The sequence below is a fragment of the Ostreococcus lucimarinus genome, chromosome 13 (genome assembly GCF_000092065.1).
Source record: "Ostreococcus lucimarinus CCE9901 chromosome 13, complete sequence".
NCBI lineage: Eukaryota > Viridiplantae > Chlorophyta > Mamiellophyceae > Mamiellales > Bathycoccaceae > Ostreococcus > Ostreococcus sp. 'lucimarinus'.
Genome location: NC_009367.1, coordinates 307,646 through 331,195, shown reverse-complemented (window position 1 = coordinate 331,195; position 23,550 = coordinate 307,646). Strand labels below are relative to the sequence as shown.

At 61.5% G+C, this 23,550-nt stretch overlaps 15 protein-coding genes across 15 annotated transcripts; 7 read left to right on the top strand and 8 right to left on the bottom strand.

Annotated features, from left to right (window-relative positions):
• Positions 1-288: 288 nt before the first annotated feature.
• On the top strand, positions 289-2,556 carry OSTLU_41606 (predicted protein; the record flags this gene model as incomplete). Its single annotated transcript, XM_001421081.1, has 1 exon — positions 289-2,556. One exon carries the CDS (start codon positions 289-291, stop codon positions 2,554-2,556), a length of 2,268 nt encoding a protein of 755 aa, XP_001421118.1.
• Positions 2,557-2,750: 194 nt separating this feature from the next.
• Positions 2,751-3,903, top strand: OSTLU_51183 (predicted protein; the record flags this gene model as incomplete). The annotated part of the gene is made up of 2 exons (XM_001421080.1): positions 2,751-3,317; positions 3,387-3,903. 2 exons carry the CDS (start codon positions 2,751-2,753, stop codon positions 3,885-3,887), a joined length of 1,068 nt encoding a protein of 355 aa, XP_001421117.1. The 3' UTR covers positions 3,888-3,903.
• A 44-nt stretch (positions 3,904-3,947) lies between these two features.
• Positions 3,948-5,144, bottom strand: OSTLU_41816 (predicted protein; the record flags this gene model as incomplete). Its single annotated transcript, XM_001420937.1, has 1 exon — positions 3,948-5,144. One exon carries the CDS (start codon positions 5,142-5,144, stop codon positions 3,948-3,950), a length of 1,197 nt encoding a protein of 398 aa, XP_001420974.1.
• Positions 5,145-5,623: 479 nt separating this feature from the next.
• OSTLU_51241 (predicted protein) lies at positions 5,624-7,597 on the top strand (the record flags this gene model as incomplete). Its single annotated transcript, XM_001421079.1, has 1 exon — positions 5,624-7,597. One exon carries the CDS (start codon positions 5,624-5,626, stop codon positions 7,502-7,504), a length of 1,881 nt encoding a protein of 626 aa, XP_001421116.1. The 3' UTR covers positions 7,505-7,597.
• A 179-nt stretch (positions 7,598-7,776) lies between these two features.
• OSTLU_27173 (predicted protein) lies at positions 7,777-9,265 on the bottom strand. Its single transcript, XM_001420936.1, has one exon. The coding sequence runs from the start codon at positions 9,257-9,259 to the stop codon at positions 7,835-7,837; it is 1,425 nt and encodes a 474-aa protein (XP_001420973.1). The 5' UTR covers positions 9,260-9,265; the 3' UTR covers positions 7,777-7,834.
• A 68-nt stretch (positions 9,266-9,333) lies between these two features.
• On the top strand, positions 9,334-11,388 carry OSTLU_93619 (predicted protein; the record flags this gene model as incomplete). The annotated part of the gene is made up of 1 exon (XM_001421078.1): positions 9,334-11,388. One exon carries the CDS (start codon positions 9,334-9,336, stop codon positions 11,386-11,388), a length of 2,055 nt encoding a protein of 684 aa, XP_001421115.1.
• Positions 11,389-11,565: 177 nt separating this feature from the next.
• On the top strand, positions 11,566-12,447 carry OSTLU_93618 (predicted protein; the record flags this gene model as incomplete). The annotated part of the gene is made up of 1 exon (XM_001421077.1): positions 11,566-12,447. The coding sequence occupies one exon, from the start codon at positions 11,566-11,568 to the stop codon at positions 12,445-12,447; it is 882 nt and encodes a 293-aa protein (XP_001421114.1).
• Positions 12,448-12,519: 72 nt separating this feature from the next.
• Positions 12,520-12,699, bottom strand: OSTLU_27170 (predicted protein; the record flags this gene model as incomplete). Its single annotated transcript, XM_001420935.1, has 1 exon — positions 12,520-12,699. One exon carries the CDS (start codon positions 12,697-12,699, stop codon positions 12,520-12,522), a length of 180 nt encoding a protein of 59 aa, XP_001420972.1.
• A 920-nt stretch (positions 12,700-13,619) lies between these two features.
• On the top strand, positions 13,620-14,411 carry OSTLU_41697 (predicted protein; the record flags this gene model as incomplete). The annotated part of the gene is made up of 1 exon (XM_001421076.1): positions 13,620-14,411. One exon carries the CDS (start codon positions 13,620-13,622, stop codon positions 14,409-14,411), a length of 792 nt encoding a protein of 263 aa, XP_001421113.1.
• A 43-nt stretch (positions 14,412-14,454) lies between these two features.
• OSTLU_27168 (predicted protein) lies at positions 14,455-15,873 on the bottom strand (the record flags this gene model as incomplete). Its single annotated transcript, XM_001420934.1, has 1 exon — positions 14,455-15,873. One exon carries the CDS (start codon positions 15,871-15,873, stop codon positions 14,455-14,457), a length of 1,419 nt encoding a protein of 472 aa, XP_001420971.1.
• Positions 15,874-17,287: 1,414 nt separating this feature from the next.
• OSTLU_2417 (predicted protein) lies at positions 17,288-18,479 on the bottom strand (the record flags this gene model as incomplete). Its single annotated transcript, XM_001420933.1, has 2 exons — positions 17,288-18,271; positions 18,402-18,479. Coding segments are annotated over 2 exons (1,062 nt in total), but the record flags the coding sequence as incomplete, so codon positions are not given.
• Positions 18,480-18,741: 262 nt separating this feature from the next.
• OSTLU_93617 (predicted protein) lies at positions 18,742-19,494 on the top strand (the record flags this gene model as incomplete). The annotated part of the gene is made up of 1 exon (XM_001421075.1): positions 18,742-19,494. One exon carries the CDS (start codon positions 18,742-18,744, stop codon positions 19,492-19,494), a length of 753 nt encoding a protein of 250 aa, XP_001421112.1.
• Positions 19,495-19,575: 81 nt separating this feature from the next.
• On the bottom strand, positions 19,576-21,251 carry OSTLU_27164 (predicted protein; the record flags this gene model as incomplete). The annotated part of the gene is made up of 1 exon (XM_001420932.1): positions 19,576-21,251. The coding sequence occupies one exon, from the start codon at positions 21,249-21,251 to the stop codon at positions 19,650-19,652; it is 1,602 nt and encodes a 533-aa protein (XP_001420969.1). The 3' UTR covers positions 19,576-19,649.
• A 160-nt stretch (positions 21,252-21,411) lies between these two features.
• Positions 21,412-21,981, bottom strand: OSTLU_6879 (predicted protein; the record flags this gene model as incomplete). Its single annotated transcript, XM_001420931.1, has 1 exon — positions 21,412-21,981. A coding segment is annotated over one exon (570 nt), but the record flags the coding sequence as incomplete, so codon positions are not given.
• A 521-nt stretch (positions 21,982-22,502) lies between these two features.
• On the bottom strand, positions 22,503-23,546 carry OSTLU_93616 (predicted protein; the record flags this gene model as incomplete). The annotated part of the gene is made up of 1 exon (XM_001420930.1): positions 22,503-23,546. One exon carries the CDS (start codon positions 23,544-23,546, stop codon positions 22,503-22,505), a length of 1,044 nt encoding a protein of 347 aa, XP_001420967.1.
• Between the last annotated feature and the right edge of the window lie 4 nt (positions 23,547-23,550).

The window sequence follows — 23,550 nt, the reverse complement described above, 5'->3', positions numbered from 1 at the left end:
GAAGTGTCGCGACGCGCCGCGAGCGCCGCCCCCTCGCGACACTTGGCGACGCGACGAAAACTCGAAATGCCGCGCGCGTCGACCGCCGACGCGGACGCGGACGGGAGCGACGTCGAGTTTAACCCCTCGTTCACGTTCGACGCGTCGGACGACGACGACGGGCGCGGGACGCGCGCGGGACGAGCGACGAAGGGACGCGGCGGCGGCGGCGGCGGACGCGCGGCGACCGAGGCGTGGAACTTTGGCGACGCGCGCGAGGCGCGCGCGCGCGAGCTGCGAGCGAACAAGATGACGAGCGTGGACGAGAAGATCGCGCGGGCGAGAGGGCGCGGGAGGCGAGGGAGCGCGAGCGCGGGTGGGTCGGAGGACGAGTACGGGAGCGACTCGGAGGACGCGCCGCTGCCGGGCGAGGACGACGGCGAGACGGATGACGACGCGAGCGTCAGTGGAGACAGCGAGAGTGGTGAGGAGAGCGAGAGCGGTGATGATGACGACGACGAGAGCGAGAGCGAGCGCGAGCGCGAGCGCGAGCGCGAGGAGGAAGAGGAGGATGGGACGAGCGAAGGCGAGGAAGAGCGCGAGGCGCGCGAGGAAGACGCGGCGAAGGACGAGAAAGCAAAGACGCCCACGGCGACGGCGACGTCGTCGGAGAGTGATTCCGAGTCGGAGGATGGGTTTCAAGAGCGCGCGGTCGTCAAGGGGGCGAAAGGGGACACGACGTTCGACGCGAAGGCGTTCGACGAGTTGCACCTGTCGCGGCCGCTGACGCGAGCGTGCGAGGCGCTCGGGTATAAGAAACCGACACCGATTCAGGCGGCGGTGATTCCGATCGCGATGACTGGTCGCGACGTCTGCGGGCGAGCGGTAACGGGGAGCGGGAAGACGGCGGCGTTTATGCTGCCGCAGTTGGAGCGGATGTTACATCGAGGACCGAGGCCGGCGGCGGCGACGCACGTGTTGGTCTTGGTGCCGACGCGCGAACTTGCGGTTCAGGTGCATCAAATGACGGAAAGTCTCGCGCAGTTTACAACAATTCGAGCCGTGCTCGTCGTCGGTGGATTGTCGGCGAACGTGCAAGCAGCTGCGCTGCGCACTCGACCCGAAATTGTCGTGGCGACGCCCGGTCGCGTCATCGACCACGTGCGAAACACGCACTCGTTTGGGCTAGAAGATCTCGCGACGTTGATTTTAGACGAAGCCGATCGTTTGCTGGAGATGGGATTCTTGGAAGAGATCAAAGAAATTGTTCGACAATGCCCGAAGAAGCGCCAAACGTTATTATTCAGCGCCACGCTCACCGCCGGCGTCGAGGCGCTGGCGAGTCTTTCGATGAAGAATCCGGCGAGGCTTTCCGCGGACACGCTCGGCACGACGCCCAAGCGGTTGGTGGAGGAAGTGTTAAAGCTCAAACCTAACCAAAGTGCTCAGAAAGAGGCGTTCTTGATGGCCATTGTGAGTCGTTCTTACGACAAGTCGACCATTATATTTTCCCAAACCAAGCAAGAGGCGCATCGTTTGAAGATCATCATGGGTTTAAGCGACATCAAAGCGGGTGAGTTACACGGGGACATGACGCAGACGCAGCGCTTAGCAGCGCTCGATGAATTTAGGACGGGCACAGTCACGCATTTGATCGCCACAGACGTCGCCGCCAGAGGCTTGGATATTCCATCCGTCGACGCGGTGATTTCGTTCGACGCGCCGAAGACTTTGGCGAGCTATTTACACCGAGTCGGGCGCACAGCGCGCGCGGGGAAGAAAGGCACGGCGTTGACCTTCATGGAAGAATCCGATCGTAAACTAGTCAAAACCATAGCAAAACGAGGGGCGAACCTCAAAGCGCGAATCGTGCCCGGGAACATCGTCGCCGAGTGGCACAAGAAAATCGAGGATATGGAGGAGCAAATTGTGCAAATCAACTACGAAGAGCGCACCGAACGTCAGCTTCAAAAGGCCGAAATGGAGGCAAATAAGGCTTCGAACATTCTCGAGCACGCGGCTGAGATCAAATCGCGACCGGCGAAGACATGGTTCCAGAGCGAACGCGACAAACGCAACGCGCAAAAAGACGCGCTCAAGGCGATGGAAACAGCCGAAATGGACTTGATGGATCGAAAGTCTCACCGCAAGGGCGCCAAGCGCCGACAGGAAGCGGCCGGTCCCGATCGTTTACCCGACAGCAAGCGCGCGCGACGCAAACTCGCGCAACAGGCGCTATACAAAAAGGAGCGCGGCGACGACGACACCCCTCGAGGCGGCTTTCGCGTGACCAAGGGCGTCAAATCCGTCAAAGCCATCGAACGCGAGGCCCGCTTGACCGGCGGCGTCGCCACCAAAGTCGTCCGCATGGTCAAAAACGCGCGCGATCCCAAGGCCAAGGCCAAGCGCGCCGCGCGCGCCGACGTCCACGACGACGACGACGCGCGCGTCCAATCCTCCGGCCGCGGCGCCGATTTCCGCGGAGGATTTCGCGGCGCGAGCCCGGGCGCCCCCGCCAAGCCCTTCAAGACCGCCCGCGGCAAGTTCAAGAGCGCCAGCAAGTACCGCAGAAAGTAGTTTTGTCGCGCATCTCCCTCATTCCGTCGATTTCGTCCGCATCCGCGCCTTCGTCTCGTCGCTTCGTCCCCTCGTCGGCGCGCCGCGAATCCGTCTCGCGCCGGCGCCCGCGCGCGCCCAACCGACACGATGACGCGATCGCGCGTCCGCACAGCCCGGCGCGCCGCGATCGCGCGACCCGGTCGCGCGACGAGATGACGATCGCGTCGCTCCGCCGCGCGTCTCCGCGCGCCGCGGCGACGCGCCGTGAACGCGCGACGACGACGACGACGCGATCGCGCGGCGCGCGATCGACGCGCGCGATCGACGCGCGCGCGCGCCGCGGACGCGTCTGCGGCGGCGACGCACCGCGAGGAGACGTGCGAACGCGCGCGAAACCGCCGCAGCGCGACACGGGGATCGCGAAAGAGGACGAGGCGTTCGAGGACGCGGACGACGAGGACGACGGCGCGGCGGGCGCGAGCGAGGACGGCGCGCGAGGCGGAAACCGGGAAACGTCGACGTCCGTGGAGGAGAAGGGAGGAATGAAGACGACGCGAAAGCGAGGATTCGATCGTGGAGAAGGTGGGTATCAGTCGAGGTGGTGGACGACGAAGAGAGATTGCCCGGATGGGCGAAGCGGATCGAGCGAGACGCGGTGGGCGAAGTGCGATTTTAGCGGTTACAAGGAGCTCGGGTTCGAGAAGAGCGGATTTAACGACACGGGTGAGACGTGGTGGGAGACGTGGCGAGAGATCTATTGCCGGGATGATTTTACGGGCGTCGAACACATCGAGAGGAGCGCCGATAAGTGGGCGCGAGACGCGCAGAGTAAGGAGTGGCAGGAGAAGTGGTGGGAGCGGTACTACGCCAACGGCGCCGTCGAGCGAGGGGTGGAAAAGAGCGGGCGAGAGGTTCGACAGGCGTGGTGGGAGAAGTGGGGAGAGCAGTACGATGGCGAGGGCGCGACGCTGAAGTGGACGGATAAGTGGGCGGAGAACGGCATGGGGATGCGATGGGGCGATAAATGGGAAGAGCGCCGAAGCAAGATTGGCAGCGGACGCAAGAGCGGGGAGACGTGGCGCGTCGGTGAAGATGGCGAACGGTTCAGCCGGACGTGGGGAGAAGTGTTATCCCCCGATGGTAGCGTGCGAAAGTTTGGGAACAGCACTACGGGGGAGAGTTGGGACACAACCGTGGTCGAGAACGTGTACTTTGACAAGAGCAAGCCGCCGACGTGGCAAGAGGTGTTGAGTTCGAGCGAACGCTTAATGTCGATAGAATTGACGCCTGTGAGCCAAGACGACGACGACGACGACGATAAGTGGTCGCTCGCGAGAAACGCGCCATAATTAAGTACTATTCAATTAATTTAACGAAATCTTTCTCTTTCAATTACACAAGTTCATCATTTAGAATTCCATCCCAGACTGTTGCTCCGCCTTGGCTTGACGCGTCTTTGCGGTGAGCCGCTCGATGTTTTCCCTCGCGCACGCGTTCCAGAACGTGTCGTTAAAAGTTTTGATCGCCCCGTCTAAGGTTTGCGCACCGGAATCCAGATCGACGACGGTGGGCACGAGTTCCGGATTGAAGGAATCCGCGGTGGCGGGATCCATGGGCACGCACACACGCCCAGTTTTTGGGTGAACGCAAAACGGACCCTTCAACAAGTGATTCATGTGTCTAGACACCTCGATATCGACTCGAGGGTAGATGTGCCAGAGGATTATCTTTTCGAGCGCACCGGTAAGCTTGTAATTATTTTTCTTCAAAGAGTCTTGCACGCGGCGCTCGATGACACCCCAGCGGTCGACCGAGTTGAGCGAACTCGTCGCAAACTCCGACGCGAGATCCTCTCTAATGTTTTCGTCGGGAATCAGATTGAGGAGTTGCTCGAGCTTGGTTTTGTCCTCGAGAATTCGCTGCGTGGGCAAGTACGACTCGATCCAATATTGTTTCAAGACGCCGTCGTACGCGCGCTTCACCGAAGGGTGCATCGGCGTCGACGACAACACGCGGCGCCCCTGACCCTCGCCCTTGACGACGGCGAAATACTCGGCAACCGCAGAGCGAGCTTCGTCGCTCAACTTTCTCGCGCGCTCATCGCTGATCCAGCAGTGAATACCGCGACGACCGGAATAGACCCACAACAAGTGCTTGAAACCGAAATCCTCGCGCAAGCCGACGTCGAGCACCTTGAGCGCCACCGTCATCAACGGCCAGCACTTTCCACAGATCCCAGCCTCCTTGCAGCACGTCCGCACGTCGTCGTAATCCGTCATATCGATATCAAAAACCAACTCCCGCTCCTCCGGTTTTAACTCCACCGTGTGCCTGTCGGACGGTCTGCGGTTACAAATCGGCCCGAATTCGATGCGCGCCGGCTTTTTCCGCTCCACGTTTGTCTTAAAATCCTTCGCGTCCACGAAACTCTGATACCGCGCAAAAATCTCTCCCCCGCCCTCTTCTTGTTCCTTATCCAGCACGAAACAAAACTCCCGCCGGCTCGGGTACGTCTTCTCCGCCCTCGCGTGTCGTTCGTCGTTTCCGTGCGCCAACCACTTGAACAACAGATCCGCCGGGTAAAATTGTTTATAATACCTATACATCAAGCTCTTCACCCGCGCCTTCCCCACGTTCCCCGTGTTGAGCGCGACGTTTTCCTTCTCCCCATCCTCCGTCTTCAATCGCTTCGTCTCCGGTTCGACCGTCGCCATCCTTTGTCGATCGTCACCGCGTCGATCGTCACCGCGTCGGCGCGTCTCCCGCGTCGTCTCTCGCGTCGTCTCGCGTTTGTTCTCGCGTTCGTTCGCGCGTCCGACGCCTCGAAAGCTTCGCCGCGCGCGCGCGTCTCCCGCGTCGCGTCGCGTCGCGCCGCGCGTCGCGCAGTCGCGCGGTCGTCGCTGGAATTTTAAATTTTTCGCGCCACCTGTCGCGGCGTTTGAAAATCCTCCCGTGTGTGTCTTCGCACTGTTTACCCATACGTGTCGGAAATCTTGTGACTGTTTACCCATACGTGTCGGAAATGAACGCGCGCGCGCGCGCCGACGCCGCGCGACGACGGACGACGACGCGCGCGATGGCCGCGATGGACGACGCGCGCGCGAGCGCGACGGCCGTCGTCGACGCGCACGTCGCGCGCGGCGCGCTGACGACGGACGACGCGCGGACGCTGCGCGAAACGATCGCGCTGGGACAAGCGCATCTGATCGCGGATTGGCCGGCGCCGGGCGTGGACGACGAGAGGAAGCGCGCGTTCGTCGAGGAAGTGCGACGGGCGGATCGGGGGTACCCGGGGGGGGTGGCGAAGTACGTGTCGAACGCGCGCGAGCTGCTGAGGGCGTCGAAGGAGGGGAAGAATCCGTTCGAGGGATGGACGCCGAGCGTGCCCACGGGGAAGACGGTGGAGTACGGATCGGCGGCGCACGAGATTCTGGAGAAGATTGGGATGCGGGAGACGGCGGAGACGTGCTTCGTGCTCGTCGCGGGGGGGTTGGGAGAGCGATTGGGGTACTCGGGGATCAAGGTCGCGCTGCCGGTGGAGCGGGCGACGAACGCGTGCTATTTGGAGTTGTACGTGAAGAATATCTTGGCGATGGAGAAACGCGCGGAGGGTGCGGAGGGTGCGACGAACGCGGGTGGGTGCGGGTGCTTCGGCGGTGGCGGCGCGAAGGCGAAATCGTCCACGAAGATTCCGTTGGCGATCATGACGTCGGAGGACACGCACGCGCTGACGCTCGATTTGCTCGAACGCAACGATTACTTTGGCGCGTCTCGCGATCAAATCACGCTCATGAAGCAAGAAAAGGTGCCGTGCTTGATGGATAACGATGCACGTTTGGCGGTGAAAGACGACGATCCTTACAAGCTCGCGCTCAAGCCGCACGGCCACGGTGACGTGCACTCTCTCCTGCACACGAGCGGGTTGTTATCAAAGTGGATGAGCCAAGGCAAGAAGTGGGTCGTCTTCTTTCAAGACACGAACTCGCTCGTGTTCCGCGTCATCCCTGGTGCGCTCGGGGTGTCGAAGACGATGAATCTTGAGTTCAATTCTTTGTGCGTTCCGCGAAAAGCCAAGGAAGCGGTCGGTGCGATTTCGTTGCTAACTCACGAGGATGGACGCAAGATGACCATCAACGTCGAATACAACCAGCTCGATCCGCTTTTGCGAGCCACTACGAATCCCGAAGGCGACGTCAACGATGCCACGGGCTTCTCCCCATTCCCGGGTAACATCAATCAGCTCATCGTGAGTCTTCCAGAGTACGCAAAACAACTCAAGAAGACTGGCGGCGCGATCGAAGAATTCGTCAATCCCAAGTACAAGGATGAGACAAAGACGGCTTTCAAATCGCCGACGCGATTGGAGTGCATGATGCAAGACTATCCCAAGAGCCTCGGATCGAAGGCTAAGGTTGGTTTCACCGTCTTTGCGAACTGGATTGGCTACAGCCCGGTGAAGAACTCTCCGGCGGACGGTTTGGCCAAGTTCAAATCTAACGGCCCGACGCACACGGCGACGAGCGGCGAGTTTGAGTTTTACGAATCGTGCGCAAACTTGTTGCGTTTGGCCGGTGCCGACGTCCCCGCCGCCGCCGTCGACGCTGAATTCAACGGTATGAAGCTTCCCATGGGTCCACGTGTTGTGCTCGGTCCGGATGTCGCCACATCTTTTGATGAACTCAAGTCGAAAGTCGGCGCCGTCAAGTTGGGCGCGAAGAGCGCGCTCGTCGTCGAAGGCTCTGGCGTCAATTTGAAAAACGTCGAAGTGGATGGTGCGCTCGTCATCAAGGCGTGCGAGGGCGCGGAAGTCATCGTCGATGGTTTGAAAGTGACGAACAAGGGTTGGCAGTGGAAGCCGACCGGCAAAGGTGCGCCCGAAGTCGACGCGCTCGCGGGATTCGTCGTGAAGAAAAACGAAACGGCCGAGTACGTCTTCGACAAGCCTGGCAAGTACACGCTCCCGTAAGCGTTTCTCTTCTCCCTCGTCCTAGTAAAAACCACCAGCGACGCAAAAACACGCCATTTGAATTGAAATAACAACACGAATGAATACTTTGTGGACGCACGTGATTACTTTATTACAGTTGCTCGCGGGAGACAGCGCTGGGCCATCGCCTTCGAGGCGTGCGCGGCATCGTCGAAGTGAGGTGGGACATTTTCAAAATGGTCATGTGCCCCGTTTCCGGCGACCTTCTGTCGATAGTGGCTTAAATAACGCACGGAGTGTCGCGAAACGCGGAGACAGAGCTCTCAAATTCATTACAAGCCGACTCGCGTAAAGTAGTCGTTAATTTATTCACGCGTCGTTCGCGACTTTCATCGTGCCGCAGCACTTGGTCGCCTGACGCGTTTCGGTCGTCGATTGGTGTCCGCAATAAAGTTTGTACGGACCTTGGCATCCGCACCAGAAGCACGCACAACCGCTCACGCAGCCCATCAATGGACCACAATATTTATTGTCGTGATCGTACCGGAGCGAAAAGTCGCGCTTTGTCGTTCGGTCACACACCGCGATTTGGTTGAAGTACTCGCAAAAATCGTCAAACTCCATCCAAAACACGCCGTCGTGATGATCGTTCACGTACGCGAGCTCCTTCGCGATGGCCGGGTGTTTGTCCCATTCTTTCGATCCATCAGCCCAAGCGCCCTTCCATTCAAACGTCGACCACGGATTGCGAAGCTTGATGAAACGCTTTCCACCGACGCCCCAAGAGCGTCCAGCCCAACGCACGGAGATGACGGAGAACAAGTGACCGGACACCAAGCCGGTGGTTTCGTCTTTGCTCTCGCCATTTTTAGTCATCCTCGACACGGCGATCAGGGACTTGATGCTGTCGTACTGGGTCAGGATGTTGAACAATTTATCGCGCACGATGTTTTCCTCGACTTCTTCGTGATAGATGCGATCCTTCTTACCGCCGTCACCGGGCTTACCGATAAACTTCATGTTGTGTCGCCGCCACGTGCGTTCGACGTCCATGCGCTTCTTGAGCAAGAAGACGTTATCGCCCGTGAGCGCGTGCGTGGCCCACGTGCCGAACCCGCCGTCCAGCGCGGCGTAGCTCCCCATAAACTTAGCCATCGCCTTCTCCACGATCAAAGGCCAAAACTCGTTGTTGTGCGGTTGCATAAATATCGGATTCTTCGTCCCCTTGTAACAAGGAATGAGATCGTCCACCGTCACGGTGACCCACCTCTTCTCCTTGCCGTCGTAAAACCGCACGCGATACTTGCCGCGAAGCGACTTTTCCCCGTTCAATATCAACCGTTTGATCGCTCCCGGGTGTTCCGCCAGGCACGCCAGCGCGCTCACCAACCAACAATCCCCGAGCTGGCCCTGCACGCAGTCCCGAGGTTCGATGATTCCCTGATACAGCACCATCGGCTTGTCCTCGCTCCCCGCGCTCAGGTCGTCGACGCGCGCCCAATCGCACCCGCGAAATTCGCAATCCACCCCGAGCGCCGCGTCGCCCGCCCAGACCTTATCCTCGTACCGAAAGCATTCCAGCAGGCAACAGCACAGCGATCCCATCGCGCCGCGCGCGCCCAGCCGCGCGTACGCGCCGAGGCACGGCGTCAGATACGCATCGATCGCGTTCCACGCGAGGACGAACGGCGCGACGAGCGCCGCGACCGCGGGGTGCCCGTTCCCGGCGCAGTGCGTCGCCGCGCACGATTCCTGCGACTCGACGTCGCGCGCGTTCGAGCGCGCGGGCGCCATGGCGCGCGTCGACGTGACGCCCGACCGTTCGTTCGCGGTCGGTCGACGCGCGCGTCGCCACAGCGCCGCGCGCGATGTCGAGCGACGGCGACGACGGCGACGACGGCCGAGGGCGCGACGACGGCGACGACGGCGACGACGCGCGGCGCGCGGGCGCGTCGCGCGCGCGCGCGGACGCGAGAGGGACGAATAATCATCGCAATCACGACGATGGCGTTCGAAATCAACGACGACGACGGTCGAGCGACGACGCGCGCGACGGCGCAGACGACGAGACGACGAACGCGCGAGCGACCGACGGTGACGACGAACGAACGGACGCGCGACTGTTCCCGCCGACGCGCGCGGACGAGGAGGGGACGAAGACGCGGACGCGCGGGGACGAGGCGACGCGCGGGACGAACGAGGCGAAGGAAAACGACGACGAGGGGCGAAGGAAAGCGAACGAGCGCGGGAAAACGCGCGGGAGGGAAGGCGATGGCGGCGTGGGAGCGACGGGGGGGTCGATCGTGGACGCGGCGAGGGAGAGCGCGACGGCGGGGTTGGCGGTGTGCGGAAACGTGTACGTGCGGAGCGTGGAGAATAAGCTGCCGCCGGGAGTGCGATCGGTGGTGAAGGGCGCGAGGTGCGAGGTGCGGACGTTCGCGGATGTATTCTTTGCGACGATGTTCGCGTCGTGCGCGCTGACGGTGCGCGTGGTGGGGGCGGGGGCGGGGGCGGCGCGACGCGCGGGCGAACGGACGATGTCGACGGCGGGGGAGGCGAGCGCGAGAATCGCGCGCGAGGTCAAGATGAAGACGATGACGATCGCCAAGGGCGGGAACGACCGCAAAGAAGCGCGTGGGGAGGCGTCGAAGGCGTCTGAACCGTCGTCGGTGGCCTCGTTGGCGAAGGAGAAGACGAAAGAGGCGTTGCGAGGGCTCGACGACGCCAAGCTGGCCGCGCTGGCGAGCGTGAAATCTTTCTTCGATGACCGAAATAAACCAGGCGGGGACGGGACGAAGTCGAAAAAGAGTGGCGAAGCGTCCGGGTCGAAGTCGAAAAACGCGAAGAAGAAGTCGGTCGATGTGACGAAGACCAATGGCGACGCGAAGCCGCGGCGGAAGAAGTCGGTCGCGACGGAGGATGGGAAACTGAAAAGGCGCGTCGATCCTTTGCGAAGCCTCGTGAGCGAAGAAACGTCTAAAAAGGTTAAAGAAAAGTTAAAAGGGTTTGAGGATGCCGTTGGAAGTTGGCCAATGGTGCAAGCGGTGAAGCCACGCGTGGATGGCTTCGTTGAAGCGTTCGCGGAGCGTCAACGCGTCGTCGTCGCCAAGCTGCACTCGTCCACCGAAGGCGGCGTCGACACCATACGCGGTGCGCGTGCGAGCTTGGTCCATCACGCTAAGGGCTTAAAAACACGCGTCGAGGATGGTGTCACCGGCGCGCGCGGTATTTTGGCTGGTGGAATCGCGAGCACGAGTAGACTCGTATCTCCGCTCCTCCGTCACGACAGGAGCGCGACGCAAAAAAGTCGACTGAAGACGTTTTTAAACCCTGGTTCGAGCGGACGTGCGATTATGAGAGATGACGAGTACAGCGCTGCACAGATTGAGCGGCACCACGAGCTGAGTAAACAAGTGGAGCGCGCGGCGAAGCTTTCTCGCGAGGCGGATGGCGAGTTGCTCGCCAAGCCGCTGCGCGTCGTCGTGCAGCCGGAGGACAATCTGTTCGACATCGCCAGCATCGCTGGCATCAGCGTCATGGATCTCGCGCGCTACAACAACTTGCGTCCGCATCCAGAGAGCCACTTCCTCAAGATTGACCCCGGCCAGGTCCTGTACGTCCCTTCGCGGTCTTTGCTCGACCGCCTTCCCGCGATCGATCGCGCTAGAGAGCCCAAATACGAGCTCTCCGTCCGCGTCACCGACGTCCCGCGCGCGGCACCACCACCGACCGCTTCGTCTCGCCTCGTGCATCCATCGCGTCACTCCAGGCACAAATCCGTGCGCGAATCCGACGACGCGTTGGAGTCATCCAACTTTGCCGCGTCTCTGGGCGTCTCGCTCGCCCTGTGCGCCGCCGCGCTCGCCCTGCGCAGCGTTCGCGAAGCCATGAATTCCGACGACGAAGACGTCAACGACGCCTAACTCGCGCGCGAATCGTTCATTGTATATCTCATTTACCGCTAGCGCACAATTCCACGACCCCTCCCACGCGTCTCGATCGCCGACAGACTTTACCCGCGCGCGTCCCGGCGGGGACAGTCACCGGGCAATTCTTTCGAATCGCGCATTCGCAATCGGTCAAATCGCGACTCGTGCGCGATGCCGACCGCGCTCCGAGCGAGCCGCGCGCGAACGCCGACGAGCGAAAGCGCGCACGCGGTCGATGGCTTGCCCGGCACGCAACCGCGCGCGAAGAAAACAAAGGAAGTGAGCGGCGAATCGCTCGGCAAGTACCGAGGCGTGTACAAGTGGAAAAATGGAAAATACCGCGCGATGATCAATAGCGAGGGCAAGACGTACGGGCTGGGCGTGTTTAGCGACGTCGAGGCGGCGGCGATGGCGTTCGACCGGGCGAGCATCGTGCTCGGGAGGCAACCGAAGAATTTCGCGACGTCGAATCGGTATGAATTTGAGTTGGACGAGCTCTCAAAGTTGAACGGGAACATACAAGCGTTGCGAAGGATGACGAGCGATAGGGCGCCGGATAAGTCGAAGAGTATGAGCGTGTATAGAGGCGTGCACCGGTGCTCGCGAACGGGACGATATCGGAGCGAGATTGAACACAACGGTAAAAAGTTTAGCTTGGGAGTGCACGCAAAGGAGGAGGACGCCGCGAGGACGTACGATCAAGCGGCTATAGTGTGTCTCGGCGGATTGGCCGTGACGAACTTCGATCGGCAGGAGTACCAACTCGCGCATTTAGACCATTTTGCGGGTGATTTAGACAAATATAGAGCGAGCTTACACATCAAGATTCGAAGACAAGGTACCTCTCGATCCCGTTGTACGAGCAAGCACGAGGGTGTACGCAAGTACGAACACACCTGGAAGAGCGGTAAGAAGACTGTCAAATGGCGTGCCGAAGTTAAGGTTGAGGGTAAATCGAAACAGTTGGGTTATTTCCGTTCCGAGGACGAAGCGGCTCAGGCGGTGAAGACATTCCGCGTTGGGTACGCCGCCACGGCCACGGCGGGCGCCTAGACTAGTTCCAACTACTTTTACATGCAATAACATCACAACGAATCTACAAATACCGACTACGAATACTAAAGACTACGAATACTGAGGCCGACCGAGCCACACCGGCAACGAACTGCGACACAACGGACACGAATCGTCTCGCGCCAGCCACTCCTTCACGCAGCGCTCGTGAAACACGTGCGAAGCGCTGCACGGCATCGCCACGACCACTTCATCCGTCGCGTAGCAATCGAAACAAATTGAACACTTCATCCCTACTTCGTCATCGCGTGGTTTACGATATCTCAGCGCTTCCACGCTCACCGTGGACGCCGCCGCGCGCGAACCTTCGCTCTCGTCAAAGTCTCGTTCTAAACCGTCGACGAGACTTTCAAGAGATCGTCGGCGCGCGGCTAAAATCAAACGCAGCGCCTCGTTCACGACACCATCGACGTTCTCATCCATCGTCTCGTCCTTCGTCTTCGTCTTCGTCTTCGGTGCCGTCTCGTCCTCGCGCGGCGCCGTCGCCGTCGCCTCGCGCGTCTCGGCCAACGTCGCCAACGCCGCCACCAGCGCCTCCCGATCGCTCCCACCGACCGCGTCGCGACACGCCTCGATCGCGCGCACGCCGACGTCCCACGCCTCCGCGCGCGCATCGCCGTATCGACTCTTCAGCGTCGTCGCGACGCGCCGTCCCGCGCGAGCCAGCGCGACGCTCACGCGCGCGTCGCCTTCGTCTCGCGCCCTCGCCGCGCGCTCGATCGCGCGCGCGCCGTCGCTGAACGTCGACCGCTTTCCCAACGCCTCGATCGCGCCGTCGAGCGCGCGCGCGCGCGCGTCGTCGTCGGCGCGCGACATGACGCGGCACTGTGTGACGCATGCGCGTTCGCCCGTCCGCGATGGCGACGGCGTCGAGCGCGCGCGCGGCGACGCACGCGTCCGCGGCGGCGCGGCGCGGATCGACGCACGCGATGCGCGCGCGAGGAGGGGCGCCGCGCGTCGTCGCGCGCGTCGCGGGGACGGTTTTGGGGATTTGGGCGATGGCGCACTTGGCGCGCGCGACGTCTCGCGCGTTCGCGCCGACGCTCAACGCGCACCGCGATCGAAGCGGACGGTGCGAGGAGACGCCGGGGAAGTGGGACGTCGACGCGGCGCGAGCGCGGGCGCGGGCGCTGACGGCAGAGAGCGAGGCGATGCGCGCGGATGGGTTCGCGGTGCTGCTGAATACGTTTGAAAGACCGGATTTGTTGAAGACGGCGCTGAGACACTACGGGAAATGCCGAGGCGTGGAGGAGATACGCGTGGTGTGGAGCGAAAAACGCGACGCACCGCGAGAGGGGACGGCGGAGGATGGATACTTTGTGAAGAAGAAGCCGGGATTGGTGCGATACGACGCGCACGCGGAATCGACGAGCATACAGAATAGATTTGAACCGTTGGATGATTTGCGCACCAGGGCGGTGTTTAACGTGGATGAGGACGTGAGAATTCCGTGTGAGACTTTATATAGAGGATTTAAGGCGTGGCAGAAGCACCCTGACGCGTTGGTGGGGTATTACGCGAGGAATTATGCGCCGGCGAAGAAGCCGAGCGACGGGTGCTCGTGGAGATACGTCGCGAACGAGTTTCAACTTTGGTGGAGTGGGAAGTACAGTATCATCCTCACCAAGGCGGCGTTCATGGATCAAAAATATTTAAAACTGTATAAGGAGCATTTACCCGACGGTGTGCGGGAATACATCGACAAGGGGGGGGGGAATTGCGAGGACATCGCGATGCAATTTTTAATCTCCTCGATTACGCGCGAGGCGCCCGTGTACGTGCCGGCAAGTTTGATGTATTACACCAAGGCTAAGTTGGGTGGAGTTGGCGTCGCTGGAATTAGCAGTGGTGCGGGACATCACCTCAAGCGCGGTGATTGCATCACGGATTTCCAGACGATGTTTGGCGCCGAACACATACCCCTCGTGGAAACGTATCAATAGCGAGCAATGCATTACATATATTCACGCGTCAGCAATCACGCGCTCACACCGCGTTTTCGAGGTACTTGCGCGTGAATTCGTCGCTCTCGCCGAGCTTGAAAGCGCGAGAGTGAATTTCGAGCACCGAACCCACGCGCATGTCGCGCAAGTCGTAAAACGCGCCCGTCTCGTCGCGCTTCCTGACTCTGGCGCGCTCCAGAAACTTGCTCGAGCAACTGTCCTTTGACGCTTGTTCGAAAATTGACAACGTCTTGTCACCGACGTGGAACGAGACCACAAAACGACGCGAAGCATCGAATTCGCACACTTCATCAGCGTCGCTGATCGGGACCATTTCGGCGCGAAACTGCAAAACGATTTCGTCATCCTTCGCGACGTCCTTGCGCGGCGGCTTGGGAATGAGCGAAATGCAGTTTTGCAAGCTGTCCTCTTCGCTCCCGATGGCGAGACCTGTGTGCTCAGGTATGCGATGCGCTGGAACAGTATCCTCGGGCTCGGTGACGTCGTGCGGCTCGAAAGCAGCCTCCGTCAACTCGCCCGGGAATTTCGTCAGGTACCACGACTTCGTGAATTCGTCGCAGTCGTAGATGAAGAAATCTCTCTTGTACACTCGAATCGTGTCCCCGACGTGCAAGTCTTCCGCGGTGACATAATCGAAATCATCGTTCGCTAGACCTCTGGCGTTCGCATCTTCATCGCGCAGAGGTAATCTGGACCTGTGCAGAAGCGTCGAAGACATCCCGCTTCCTCGCCCCGATTTGTTCGCTTCGACTTCGGTGATGGCGACGGTGTCGTCGATGAGAAAGAACGTCAGAACAAATCTTCGCCTGTCGCCGAATTTCGACCTGTCGTCCCAAACGCAGTAGAAGCGAAGCACTTGCTTGTCGTGCGTGAGAAATTTCCCTCGAGCATCCTTCTTCGTAGAACGCGCGGCGCGACGCGCGAGCCGAACCTCCTCCCACGACGGACCGACGCCGTCGGGTTCGCGCTCATCATTCGGGACATCGACGCCGACGCGTCCGAGGTAATCGCGCGTGAATCCATCGCAGCGATAAATTTTAAACTCGAACCCGTAGATCGTTACCGCTTTGCCAACGTTTAAATCTCCCAAAGTCACGCCGCGCACGACGTGACGCTTGAGAAACGCGCCTTGGGGCATGCCGCTGTTCTCCACGCGCGGTTCCGTGATTTTGATCGATCCGTCCTCGAGGAAAAAGTAAATGACGCATTTCCGGCATCTCGCGCTCTCCTTTTGACCGTTTTCGACGGTTTCATCAAAATACGCGTTAAATCGCAAGACGAGCCCGTGCAATTTAACGTACTCGGGCGCGTACGCCTTCGCCTCGCCGCGCGCGGGCGCGTCCGCGAACGCGTTCGCGTCGAACACATCGACCTCGCCGTCCGAGTCTCGAGGAATCGCGTAGCCATTCACAAAACTCAGCGATTGCGTCTTCGGTTTCATCGATGCCTGCGCGCGACGACGCATCGACGCTCCGTCGTGAGTCGTTCGAGTCGAGTCTTCGCGCGCGCGCGACGGCCGCCATCCGCGCGCGACGACGCACCGTCGGCGTTCCAATCATCCCCGGAAGATTCGCCAGAGTCACGCACTCCACCGCGCGCCGCGTCCTCGCGTTCGTTTCGCCCTCCATCGCGTTCGTTCACCGCTCTCCGCGCGTCGCGATGCGTCGCGATGCGTCGCGATGCGTCGCTTCGCCGACTTCTATTTTCGGCGCTTCGCCTCCCCGACGACGCGCGCGCGGGAAGCGCGCCCGTAACAACGAACGCTGTTACGTCGTTCGACGCGGCCGTCACCGCGCCGCGCGTCGACGACCGCCTCGCGCGCGCGTCGACGACGACGCGTCGCGATCGACGCGGCGTCGCGCGTCGCTCGACCGTCCCGCGCGCGCGCCGCGCATTCGCGCGTCGTCGTCGACGCGCGCGCGACGCATGCGGCACAGGATCGTCGAGCGACGCGCGCGCGCGATGCACGCCGACCAGTTCCGCGATCCCGCGCGCGAGGACGAGGACGACGACGACGACGACGACGAGATGGACGCGCGGGCGCGGGCGCGGGCGTGGGCGCGACTGCCGACGAAGACGAAGTGCCTGGGACCGACGCTGCTCGCGCTGGGGACGGCGATGCTCGGGACGCGCGCGCTCTTCGCGCTGGGCGCGATCGAGGCGGACGCGCACGCGGCGCGAGGGACGACGACGGCGCTGACGGTGGTGGGAGGGATGTGCGCGCTGGCGGGAGGGTACGCGACGACGGTGATGTGGATGACGGCGCGAGGCGCGCGCGGGTGGTCGTACGAGATGATTCCGGGGGAGTGAGGACGACGGGTTCGGGACGCGAGGCGGCGTCGGGTGATGTTACAGAGTCGATGTGAAGCGCGCGTCTAGGCGCGTTCGGAGAGCTCGGCGACGCGGGCGCGGAGACGGGCGTTCTCGTCGCGAAGCTCGGCGATGGCGGTCGCTTGGGCTTGGGCTTGGGCGTAGAGATCGCGGAGGGCGGCGGAGACGGAGGCGGCGGATTGCGCGACTTCGGAAAAGTAGCGTAGATCCACGCCCATGTCGTCCGCGCCGGCTTCGGAGTGCACGGTGAATCGACCTTTTTGTACCGCCTTCTTTGTGCGCGAAACGCCCGGCGCGGGTGAGCTCGCGGGCGTGGGAGACGTGCTTCGGCTGCCGCGCTGGTTGTCCTCGATGATGTCAAACCGTCCTCGTCGCTGCACCGTTTGCGACGTCGCCGACGACTCGGGCGCGTCTTCGGTGATGATTTCGAATCGGCCTTTCTTCTCGATGCTCCTCTTTTCGCCCATGTGCATGTTTTCGAGCGCGTTCGCCGCGGCGATGGCGTTGGATTCAGCCACCGCGGGATCGTCCATCGCCGCCGCCTGCGCCTTCAATTCGTCGACGTCAAAATTCCAATTAGACACCCCGTGCTTGTAAGCTTCGTTCGAAGCGGCTTCCGCTTGCGCCTCACCCACGGCGTTCGATTCCGCGCGCCGTTTCGCCTCGCGTTCGGCGAGCATGCGCGTGCGATCGCCCAGAGAAGGGATGTTTTCGAGCAACGTCTTCGCGAGCCAATCGGCTTTCTTCGCCTCCTTCAAAAATTTGTGCTCCAAAAGCTTGCTCGCCGGCGGGCGCTTGGACGGATCCTTTTGCAGGCAAAGACTGACGAACTCGCGAAGGGCGCGAGAGAAATGCCGACCGTCTTCGGGTTGCTCTTCGAGCGTCGGCGCTGGGTTTTGAAGCGTCATCAAGAGCACCTTCATCGGCGGAAACTTGGAAAACGGCGCGTGCCCGTGGCACAACTCCAGCACCGTGATCCCGAGCGACCAAATGTCGGCGTGAAAATCGTACCCGTTCTCTTGCTCCATCACCTCTGGCGCCATCCAGCACGGCGTGCCGACAAAAGTCTGGTGCGACCGCGGTCGGCCTCCCGAACCCCAACACGAAGCGCTCACGCCGAAATCGGCCAGCTTCACCGCCCCGTTCTCATCCACCAAAATGTTCCCAGCCTTGATGTCTCGATGAATATTCCCATTACGATGAAAGTAATCCAGCGCCTTGAGCGCCGCCTTGACGATGCACGCGATGACGGGTTCCTCGAAACCTCCCGGATGCGACCACTTCATCAAATTCAGCGCCGATCCCCCCGCGAGATACGGCATCACCACCCAAAGCGACGCCTCGTTCACGAACGAGCTATAATATTTCACCAAATTCGGATGACTCAGCATGCTCATCGTCTGCGCCTCGCGTCGGATCTCGTCCAGGTGTTCCGGCTCGTGTTCCTCGAGATCCAAAACCTTCACCGCGACGACTTCGTCGTTCGTCGCGCATCGCGCTCGCCACACCTGCGTCGCGCGCCGACACCATCGCTCGCCCGTCAGTCCCGCGTCCGTCTCGCGTCATCGCGCGCGCGTCGTCTCGCGCGTCGTCGTCGCGTCGCGTCGCGTCGCGTCGCGTCGTTCGCCTCGCGCGCACCGTCGCGCTCACGCCGTGCCCGATCTCCTCGAGCAGCTCGTACGCCGACGCGTTCGTGGGGTACGCCGACGGCGCGCCCGGCGCGTCGCTCGCGCCCTCGCTCGCGTCGCTCGCCATGGCGCGCGTCGCGCGCGTCGATCGTCCGCGCGCGCGCCGCGAAGTGCGACGCCGCGAAGCGCGACGCCGCACGATGTCGCGCGCGCGCGGACGCGCGGCCGCGGCGGCGCCGACGCGCGCGCGCGCGAGGCGACGCGCGCGAAAGGGCGGTCGTCGAGCGACGCGCGTCGCGCGCGCGCGCGCGGACGACGACGACGACGACGACGACGACGACGATGGACGCATGCGAGAGGACGAACTGCGCGCGGCGATCGACGAAGCGAGAGAGATCCTCGCCGAGGCCGCGCGAATGGCGAACGAACAGGCGCGCGCGGAGCTCGCGCGAACGTTCGACGCGGGCGACGGACGCGGCGCGGCGTTCGAGTGCGTGCGGGTGGAGGAGTTTTTGAAGGGGAAGGGCGCGCGAACGCTCGACGCGGAGCGCGCGGCGAGGGAGCTGTACATCGGGGACGCGTACTTTCAAGACGTCGAAAAGTTGATGGTGCAGTTCGATCGGTTGGAGCGCGCGCTGGGAGGGGTGCCGGGAATGAACGTGGGCGCGCTCGTGGGGCGGTGCACGGAGGTGGCGACGTGCGACATCGCGAGGGCGACGGCGAACTTGTTGACGCTGCGAGGGGCGTTTAAGGTGGGAAAGATTAGCGCCATGGTGATGGATTGTCCGAAACTGTTGATGTGTGACGATTTGGAAGATCGCATACGGCGCACGCAAGCGTGCATCACGCGGATTTGGGCTTCGGAGAGCGACGAGGATACGATTTACGCGATCTCAGAGGAACCAAATTTGCTCTTCACGCTGTGCGATTTGCCGATCTTCGCGGAAGATATCTCGGTCGATATTTCAGAGCTTCCGATGTCGGTGCAAGGTGCGTGTGTTGTCGTCGCGCGCGCGCGCGTTCGTCGTCGAACGGCGTTTGTTTCTAACCATTCTTCGCGTGTAGAGGCGCTCGTTTTCGCGACTCGAAGGTTCAAAGCTTAACGGTTCATAGACTCACCTCCGGTGGTTTTCCACGCTCTACGCGCGCAGCGATGCTCGTGTACGCGTGTGGCATGGAGAACGAGTGATAATGTGTTCGTGTTGTATTCTATCTATAGGCATTTGTGCATTATAAAACGCAGGCTTGTAAAACGATTTCATTTGTAGAATTTCTTCTTGGCTGGGGATTGCGCGGCGCCGGTAAAACCGGCGTACGAACTAAGCTGCGGGATTTCCACTCCATCAGCCTTGGCTTTTTCCATGGCGGCGATCCTGCGCGGATCCCATTCGTCTAGCACGGCGAGCGGCAAATCGTTCGGGTGTCGCGCCACCACGTACCCCCAAACTTCGCTACGAGGCAACTTTTTGTGCCACGCCAACACATCGCGCTGCATCGACCCGAAACAGCAGTACCAGAACGACAGAAACGGTGAGGTACGTTCACCCAGGGCGCCTATGTGCGTTCGCTTGCGACGCGCCTTGGCGCTTTCTTCGCTTTGACCTTTGGCGGCGCGCGCCTTCACCATCGCCTTGGGTGTCCAATAATAATAACGCTTCTTCGGCGCGATGTAGAATGGCAAGATTTGCGCTCGAGCGGCACCACCACCGTGACGCTTGATACCATCGTCATTCTCCTCGACGTCATCTTCGTTGTTTTCCTCGTCTTTGCGCTGAAGCTCGAGCGATTTCGCCTTTTCCTTCCCTCGCGAGCCGCCCGTGAGCAACGCGGGCAGGTAGTAATCCTTGTGAATGACGTACGAGGGCAAGAGCAGCATGTACGGACGGCCGTGTGCAGCAAGATTTTCTGCCGCAAACGTCACGCACTTCTCTATGTGGTCAGCAGAGTACGGTGGATTTGTCAGGAAGACGTCGTGCTCGGGCACGCGCCCCTCTTCGATGACTTTGTAAAAATCTTCGTTGCGATTGATGACGTTCGTGAATCCAATCAAAGCCAAGTTCCTTCGCGTACCTCCGGCGCAGTAGTAAGGGTCATAAATCACCAGGTCGGCGGGCGTTTTATTCAAGCGCCCGCACGCCGCCTTTAAGAAATTCGCTACGTTTTCGTGCGCCTCAGGCGACGTCTCGCAGTGGTCGTCCGCGTCCGTCTCGAACGGATGCTCTACCTCCGCCGGCGCCTTAAATTCTTCCGCTAACTTCGCGTTCCCCTTAAAGATCGCCGGTATCGTCTCCCCACGCTCGTTCAAAACCGCCCCTTTCTCTTTTCTCTCATCCTTTTTCTTCTCCGCCGGTTTCCAATACGTATAGCTCTGCGTCGCGTCGTCCCACGTCCCGATCCTGACGTGTTCCCCATTCGCCGTACGCTCCGTGCTCGAGTACACGGCTTTAGACTTTTTATCCACGAGCACTAATTCGTCGTTCATCACCACGCCCTCGACGTTAAACGTGCCGTGGAACACCTTGTCTTCGTCGTCGGCGTTCGCCGCGTCGCCGCCGCCTTCCGTCTCGTCCGTTCCTCGCGGTCGTCCCTCTTCCAGTTTACGCCGTTTTGCGCGCGCTTGCTTGGCCTTGCGCTTCTTTTCTCGCGCGCGTTCGAGCTTGGACGCGCGATTCGCGCTCACGCGCGCGTCGGCGTCGGTTTTATCGTCGCCGCCGCCGCCGCTCGTCGTCGGCGGCGACGCGTCGGCGGCGGCGCTCGCGTCGTCGGCGCCCTCGGCGAGCTCGCGCGCGCGCACGCGAGCGATGAAATCGTCCTCATCGCTCGAGCCTTCGTCGAAGCGGGAGAGATCGGGCGCGGTCATCGCGCGCGCGAGGCGGCGTCTGCGGCGAGTCGAGGCGAATCGGTGTCGTGTACTACAAAGGATTTTATTACGCGGTACCGCGCTTGACGTATCGAGCGGGTTGTCCAGGGGCGAGCGGAGGTAAGACTTCCATGTCTTGCATCTCCCCGCCGCCCTCGCCGGTGGTGATCAACGCGATCTCAACCTTGTGCTCGTCGCCGTCGATGCGCGTCGCCGCGGCGATGACGCCCGGACCGAAAAACGTCGTAATCTTGCTCACGCGATCGGTCCACTCGGTGAAGTCCATCTTGGGCGAATCGAACTCGAGGCACAACGCGTAACGATCGTTGATGATCTGTTCGGACAACCCCACGAGCTCGGGGGCTTGGTTTCTTCGCAAACCGCCCGGTCGGTTGAAGCGGAAAATAATCTTCAGCGCCTCCTCCAAATGTTGCTCATCTCCGTATCTGTATCGCGTCACGTCCCCTCGCACTTGAGTCAAGATCGGCGTCGTTTGTTCCTCCCGCACTTTCAAAGCGTCCTCGTACGTCACGAGCTTCAACGGTTCCAACTCGGCGTACTTCAGCGCGAAGCCGATGAGCGAAATCGGAAAGCCGTAAATCAACATCAACGCCGAGATGTCCGCCCCCGGCAGGAACGAAAAGTACGCGCAGAACCCGTACAGCAGCAGAGGCAATCCAACGCTCAGACCGATCGTGCCGAACGACGTCGTGCTCAGCAGCGCGGCTTCCTTTTCGTCGGACACCTTTCGAGACCCGCGGCGCAGCTCAAACGTCGTCGTCGTCGCCGCCGCCGCCGCGCCCGCCGCGCCCGCCGCGCCCGCGCTCGCGCCGCTCTTCCACGCGTCGATCCACGCCTGCGCCTCCTTCGCGCGCGCGTCCGGGCTCGCGATCGCCGCGCTCGCGCGCGCGCGGACGGCGGACCGAGCGGATAAGACGCGACGCGCCGTCGTCGTCGTCGTCGTCGCGCGACGCGCGGGCGCCGCGCGCGCGGGCGGCATCGCGCGCGTCATCGCGTGCGTCATCGCGGCGTGCATTCGATCGGCGTCGGGCGCGTTCGCGGCGCGCGACGGATTGTGAAGCGCGCGGTGGATGCGTGACGTCGGCTGACGTCAGCCCTCGGGACGCGAGGCGAGGCCGCGCGAGCGGGACGTCGCGAGGGACGACGACGCGCGAGGGACGACGACGCGCGTTCGAAAGGATATAAATTAATAATGAATGCGACGACACGAGGGAGATAGGAAGAGAGAGACTAAGGGAAAACGGTGAGGAAGCCGGAGACGTCGAAGCGCTCGGGGGGCGCGAGGACACTGGAAGGTCCGCGGCGAAGAAAGAGCCAAGATAAGGCGTGGAATAAAGCCACGGCGAAAGCGGCGAATGGGGAAGGGTACTCCATCGCGAATTCCATCGCGAATGATGCGATTTTGACGGCGGATTCCGCGGCGCGGGTGTAGGAAACCGACCCGGGCGTCGCATCCGGCGGAGGCGTCGACGCGAGTTCACGCAGCGCGTCAACTTCCGCTTCAAGCTGCGCTCTTTCACGCTTACACGCCTTATACTTGTCGTGCATGATTTTTGCGTGCTTTTTCTCGCGTTTGATGGACGATTTGACCTCTGCGCGATATTCATCGAGGTTGTTCAACGCCTCGCGAAGACGCGATTCGCTGACGCGCAAGGCGTCTTGTAATTCGCCCATTCTCGCGTCCATGCCTCGCCTCTTCGCCTCACTCTTTTCAACTTCATCACATTTTGCTCGAAGCGCGCTCGCCAGCCACTCTTCGTTTTCAGACGCCGTCTCCAAAGCTTTATTAAACCGCTTCTCCGCGCGGGCGCTCTCCGCCGCCGCCGTCGATTTCGCCTTCGCCAACTCCACCCGCAGTTCGTTCTCGACCGCCATCGCCGCCGTGGATTCACTCAATCGACTCTTCAACGCTCGCATCGGCGTCGATTCCCGCGCTCGCGAGCCGTTCGTCACGTCTCGGAGCGGCGCCGCGGTCGACGTCGTCGCCTTGAGCCTCGCATTCTCCGCCCGCAACGCCGCGCACTTCGCCTCCATCGCCGCGTACTTCCCATCACCGGTGGTATTTCGCGTTTTTTCCACGATTTCTTCCAGCTCCGCGATTCTTCGTTCGAGCACGCGGGCGTAGGACGCGGCGTCGAGTTCGTCGACGGCGGTTGAAGATGAATCGTCAAGCGTTCTTTCCCCCGTCGACCACGTGCTCGGTTTCACCGTCGCGGGAGAGTGAAATAGCCGCGCGGTCGGGCTCGAGTGCTCGAAACGCATCGTCGGAGGCATGACG